This window comes from Glycine max, chromosome 16 (genome assembly GCF_000004515.6).
Source record: "Glycine max cultivar Williams 82 chromosome 16, Glycine_max_v4.0, whole genome shotgun sequence".
Classification (NCBI taxonomy): Eukaryota; Viridiplantae; Streptophyta; class Magnoliopsida; order Fabales; family Fabaceae; genus Glycine; species Glycine max.
This window is the reverse complement of record NC_038252.2, coordinates 2,591,051-2,597,369: the sequence shown is the minus strand read 5'-3', so window position 1 is coordinate 2,597,369 and position 6,319 is coordinate 2,591,051. Positions and strand designations below refer to the sequence as shown.

The 6,319-nt window shown below is 35.4% G+C and overlaps 1 protein-coding gene across 3 annotated transcripts; it reads left to right on the top strand.

Moving 5' to 3' along the window:
* The first annotated feature begins 572 nt into the window (after positions 1–572).
* Positions 573–5,428, top strand: LOC100806209 (jasmonoyl--L-amino acid synthetase JAR4). Of its 3 annotated transcripts, none has more exons than XM_006598853.3 (5): positions 573–848; positions 2,243–2,546; positions 2,656–2,757; positions 2,978–3,789; positions 4,784–5,428. In XM_006598853.3, exons 2-5 carry the CDS (start codon positions 2,254–2,256, stop codon positions 5,323–5,325), a joined length of 1,749 nt encoding a protein of 582 aa, XP_006598916.1. In that variant the 5' UTR covers positions 573–848; positions 2,243–2,253; the 3' UTR covers positions 5,326–5,428. The 3 variants fall into 3 exon arrangements, with proteins under 3 accessions (XP_006598916.1, XP_040866678.1, XP_006598917.1); XM_006598854.3 differs by lacking the exon at positions 573–848 and adding an exon at positions 1,191–1,346; XM_041010744.1 differs by having other exon boundaries at positions 573–2,546.
* Positions 5,429–6,319: the final 891 nt, after the last annotated feature.

Sequence of the window (6,319 nt, the reverse complement as noted above, 5' to 3'; positions counted from 1 at the left end):
ACCGTCATTGTCAAGTCAGTATGTGACACGTGACGGTCAACATTCATTTATAATGGTCAAAGTCTAAATTTGTACTTGAAAACTATATTAATGAGATTGAACATAATTAGAGGACTAAATACGTCAATAGGTTTAAAGGGAGATCAAAATCGAAATTAAAGACAACTAGAAGGACAAAAAATACAAGTTTACCAAAAAATTAAAATTATAAAACACAAATTAAGAAATGTATTAAAACAAACATTTATCAATACTATTTTTAATTTCTTCTTATTTGCTATCCCTTTCATGAACTAACCTCCAACATTCATGTCATTCAGATCTTCAAGAAAAAAAAAAAGATTAATGTCATTCATTATTTTCCTCTGCTTTCAGATAAACCAATATGGAAAAAAATTAAAAATTCAGCAAAGACCAGAATATATTCATTGAAAATAATAAACACATTATCTCAAACTATAAAAAAACTCCCATAAGTGGCAAAAAAAATATTTTTTTTTTGAAAAGGACCGGTAAGGAAGTGTAGGCAGGTTTTCTAAATTAAGATTTGAATTGTTTGTGATGAATAATGAATAATGAATGATGAATAATACAGTAACCGACTAGTACTATGTTGTAATTCCGTCCAGAAACCATGGGCAAATTGGTGGGATGAGAAATGTTTTGTGACAAACACAAACTGAAATGGATGCTGCCTATAAATTGCAACCCCCGAGGTGAATCCTGACCTCATCACACTCAACTCAATTGAACCCAACCATTACCTCTTCACTCTCTCTCTCTTCTCATACTAAACATAAACATCACACATTGCTACGTTCTCTCACACACCAAGATTCTCATCCTAGGTAGAAATATTCATATTCATTTTCTAGTATTTTCTTGTCTACAATCTTATTCTTATCTATAAGTTTTCAACCTATGGTTTCATGCAAGTTATTCAAATTCTAGACCAATAGAGAATAGACCTACCCTATAGTTGATTTATCCATATTTTTTTAATATATTTTTTTCACTTTTACTTTTCTGTTACTTCCACCGGCTTCTGGGGTGTTTAACAGGACATGTTTGTGGAAGTCCCAGAAAACCAGATGAGGTTTTGAATATTTTTATTTATTTATTTGGAACCAGACATGACATGCTTTTGTTGACTTTTATATTTTGTTTTTTTTGTTTTTTTTTAACATCTTTCTTTTTTTTATATTCCATTAAAATATTGCACTTATGATTGGTGAGAGCTTTATGATATGGCTTCAGTTCTGGTTCCCAGAGTTGTCTTCTGGTTCAATGATCTCTCTCTCTCTGTCTCTAATCCAATTCAGTTAGTTTCTCGTTCACTGCAAAGGGTATTTCAAAAACTAATCTTTACGGCACCCCACCTTTTATTATGTCCTTTTACCCTTCTACTACTTTTTGGTTCCCTTTGACTTTTTTGATTTTACTTTTTTCTTTTTCTTTTTTGTGTTCTTACAGTTTTGTGGTGACTTAAAGTTACATCCGTTTATTGAATTTTCTGTCTTTGCTTCTCGATATTTCTCTCAGCTTTATTTCTCTGCTTCACAATTTTTTCAATTTTCGTATTGGTGCTTGGAACAGATCTTCTTTGGAATAGTTTAGTTAACTTGAATAAACCAAGGAAAAGCCAAAGATCAAAGCTCATAATTCTCTCTCTCTCTCTCTCTCTCTCTCTCTCTCTCTCTGATTTCTATTCCTGGCTTTGTTGTTTCTGTTTTCTGGCTTTCATAATTTGGTTCCTTTCTTTCGTTTTCTACATCGTTTTCGACTGGTTTTAACGTTTGCCTTTTGTTTTTGGCCTTTCTAATGGTTCAGAGCACCCTTTGAATGTGCATTTGTCCTGTTTCTGACATTTAATTTTTGGTATTTATTCATCTGGGTCCTATTGCCAGCAAAACAAAGGAGGGAAGATCACAACACCAGAGAAAAAAAAAATACTAATTACGATATTAAGTCAAATAAATATATAAAAAAAACCTTAATTGAACGGTGCAGTTTTGGCTTTATCCATATTTTGCTTCTGTAATGCAATATAATCTTATTCATGCTATTTGGCTTTTTCAGAATTATTTCTTTATGTTAATCAATCATTCCCCCCCTTTTTCTTTGTTGTTTATGATTAACATTTATGGAGGTTACAGGGAAATAATAATGAGTCATAACTCAATTCTTATTACTCCTCTATATATAACTGAGTACTTTTTCTTCTTCTTCTTCTTTTTTTAAGGACTTGAGAAGATGTTGGAGAAAGTTGAAGAATTTAACATAGAGAGGGTGATGGAGGAATTTGAGAGGGTGACAAAGGATGCTGAGAGGATTCAAAAGGAAACCCTGAAGAGGATTTTGGAAGATAATGCTTCTGCTGAGTACTTGCTGAATTTGGGGTTGAATGGGAGGACTGATCCTGAGAGCTTCAAGGCCTTTGTTCCACTTGTTACTCACAAAGATTTAGAGCCTTATATCAATAGAATACTTGATGGTGATTTTTCTTCTGTTCTCACTGGCAAACCGATCACAACCATGTCTTTGAGGTCAGTCAGACACACTCAGACTACTTGACTCGTGTTTTTTGTTTCATTTAAGTTGTTGAATTTGCAATTCAGATTCTGAAAAGGGTAAAAAAAAATGGTATTCTTGCAGTTCTGGGACCACTCAGGGAAAGCCAAAATATGTACCATGGAATGATAAACTGTTTGACACCACATTGCAGATATACCACACCTCTTTTGCCTTCAGAAACAGGTATTTATAATTCAAATTCACAGTTTTTTTTTTCCGGCAAATATTAATTGTTAGTTTTTGCTAACCGAGAGGGATTGAACCCGTGCCCTTTCCTTTCTTTCCTTCTATATTAACCATCCAATCGACTTTATATCTCCTAATTCAAATTCAAAGTGATTTTTTTTCATTTTTCAAGCTTGTTGGAATTGGCAAACTGACACAAATTTCCATTATTATGTAGGGAATTTCCCATAAACGGCGGCAAGGCCTTGGGCTTTATCTACAGCAGCAAGCAGTTCAAAACCAAAGGGGGTGTGCTAGCAGGAACTGCCACAACCAATGTGTTCCGAAACCCAGGTTTCCGGCATGCGATGAAGACGACTCAGTCCCCATTTTGCAGCCCTGATGAAGTCATATTTGGTCCTGATTTTCACCAATCCTTGTACTGCCACCTCTTGTGTGGCCTAATCTTCAGGGAAGAAGTTCAGTTGGTGTCTTCCACATTTGCACACAGCATTGTCTATGCTTTCAGGACTTTTGAGCAAGTTTGGGAGGAGCTTTGTGTTGATATCAAGGAAGGTGTCCTTAACAGCAAGGTTACAGTGCCCTCCGTTAGGGCAGCAATGTCTAAGCTCCTAAAACCTGACCCTGAACTAGCCAATTTGATCCACAGCAAGTGCATGGGGCTTAGCAACTGGTATGGCCTAATACCAGAGCTTTTCCCCAATGTTAAGTATGTTCATGGCATCATGACTGGGTCAATGGAACCTTATTTGAAAAAATTGAGGCATTATGGTGGAGAGTTGCCTTTGTTGACTTCTGACTATGGATCTTCTGAAGGGTGGATAGGAACAAATGTGAAACCAACAGTGCCACCTGAATTGGCCACCTACACTGTGCTTCCTCAAATTGGCTACTTTGAATTCATCCCTCTGAGAGAGCTAGAAGGAGCTAAGGGAGATTCTAGTTTCCTTTGTATGGAAGCTAAGCCTGTGGGGCTCACTGAGGTGAAAATTGGTGAAGAATATGAGATTGTCGTCACCAATCCAGCAGGTATTCAACTCTTAAGTCTTACCTAGATGTTTTTTTTTCTATGAACATTAATGAATCAGGACTAAGAATCAATTAATCAAAACCACCCTTCTTTCTTTTTGTCACAATTGGAAACTTTGATATTGGCATATTGTTTTTTTAGAAACTCATTAATTATTACTTGACAAATTAATGCTTTTTTAATTTTCATTTTTTTATTTTATATTTTCCTTCTGGGAGGGAGAGGGGTTAAGTTAAGTGGTTAACTTTTCTTTTTATGCTTGGTGACATGACCTGAATGGGACCAACTTTAAGGAAAAAAAAATTCCTAGTGATTTCCAAAGGAACATAGTACCTACCTACCTAATCACATTAATGTATGTACCATTCCTAGACAGGTCTATTCTTAGCTGCTGGCAACAAATTTTGGATTTACTAGCCCTTGTTTCGTGCAACTCACTGTACCTGGACTTATCGGCATGTCGTTTTTTTTTGTTTTTTTTTTGTTTTTACATGCAATTGGTCATACAGATTATGCTTATATCGCTTTCTTTTAAACTTTGGCTGCATTCTCTTCTTTTTCTTTTCAACTTAAAAGAGTTTTATGTTATCACAATAAAACCATGTTTTTTCCCCCTACTAAATAGAATTGACACATAAATCAAAGAACTCTATAATTTTCGATTGTAATATCATTTTTAGTTTTTCTCAGTTTCCTTCTAGCTTCCTCTACTATTTGACCTGTTATCCATCTTCAGAGGAAACATTCTCATATATGATTTGTAAGCATGTCAATTTCTTGTCTCGTGATACTTTCTCCTCTATATTCATGTTATAAATTTTCTTCACAGCAAAATTTTGAAAGTACTTTACCGGAGTCTTAACAGCTGAAACTGGTAGTACAATGCACACAATATTTTTGCACAGTACTAATATTATATGATACATAACAAAATTCCAAGAGTCTTGCTAGTCTATACTAATCATTAATGTTATAACTTGGCCTAATTTGCAGGCTTGTACAGGTACCGGCTAGGTGATGTGGTCAAGGTTATGGGGTTCCATAATTCAGCTCCAGAAATAAAGTTTGTTCGGCGTAGCAACCTTCTTCTAACCATCAACATAGACAAGAACACAGAGAAAGATCTGCAGTTGGCTGTGGAAGCAGCATCAGAATTGTTGGCAGAGGAGAAATTGGAAGTTGTTGACTACACTAGCCACATAGATTTGTCAAAGGAGCCAGGACACTATGTAATCTTCTGGGAAATAAGTGGTGAAGCAAGTGAAGAAGTGCTTGGTGGATGCTGCAACGGAATGGACAAGTCTTTTGTTGATGCTGGTTACACCAGCTCTCGCAAAGTCAACTGCATCGGGGCCCTCGAGCTCCGACTTGTTCGTAGAGGAACATTCCAGAAGATACTTGAGCACTCCCTTGCACTAGGAGCTGCTGTGAGCCAGTTCAAGACACCAAGATGTGTAGGCCCTACAAACACCAAAGTGTTGCAAATATTGAATGAAAATGTTGTCAAGAGCTATCTCAGCACTGCCTTCAATTGAATAAAGTTTAGGAAGAATAGCTATCTCTCTCTCTTTTTCTATATATATATATATAGTTTTCCTTAATTTCTCAGTTGAATAAAAAGTTTGCCTTGTTTTTCTACTTTTCTTCCCATGCTTAATTCTTTATGCTCTGCCTGATACAGTCCAAGCACACCCTTGTCACCTTTATTATCACCTCCTCTTGCACCCTTTTACAATATAATAAGCAATGGATTGAAATCCACGTGTTCGGTTGGAACTGAAATCTCGAGTGTTTTAATAATGTTGGAGCTAAAGGCCATTGTTGTCGGGAATAAAGGTGAATGATCATATGAATATGTACCCTATGTGCAAAACATAGACAAAAAGAAGGGTAGGAAATTATTCTAATTAAAAATGGTTTAGTAAGCTGCATATGACACCGGTTAAACTCATCACATTAGAACAAATTTGACATTAGTTATGGAATTAAATTGTTTTTTTAGATGGTTCTAGTTTCTCATAAAGTATTTTGGACATTAGAAATTAAAATGGTTTATGGTTTAATAGCACCTACTCCAAAATTCCAAATCCTTGACATGGGATGTGGATACTTTATTTTACTTCCCATTATAATTATAATCACAATCCCCGACTTTTGTATGTTTGATGGTGATCTTCCAAATTATCCTATAGGACCTATGTTGGAATTTTGGTATATTCATGTATCATACATTTCCTCTCTGAAGAATATGCTTATTGCCCTTAAATATGGGATTAAAAGAAAATATTATTTTATGTGCAAATGCGCTTTCCAACTCTTTTATCCTAACCAAAGATTGGAGGATAAATAGTGGAGGGTCAAAAGTGCTTGCCGAGACAAAGTGTAGAATATTTTCTCACTCATTGGTGGACTTTAATTGTCACTTAACACTGATAAGACTATTAATACACCAATCAAGATCCCCCACAGTAACACGTGGCGATTGATTAAAACTAAGGACAAATAAGCTTTCTCCATCATCATCATCAC

Bases quoted from the DNA above. Each gene is read 5' to 3' on its own strand.
- LOC100806209 (XM_006598853.3), top strand. From the start codon at position 2,254: ATGTTGGAGAAAGTTGAAGAATTTAACATAGAGAGGGTGATGGAGGAA. The intron at 2,547-2,655 runs GTCAGTCAGACA...GTATTCTTGCAG, and splicing joins ATCACAACCATGTCTTTGAG to TTCTGGGACCACTCAGGGAA. The intron at 3,790-4,783 runs GTATTCAACTCT...CCTAATTTGCAG, and splicing joins TGTCGTCACCAATCCAGCAG to GCTTGTACAGGTACCGGCTA.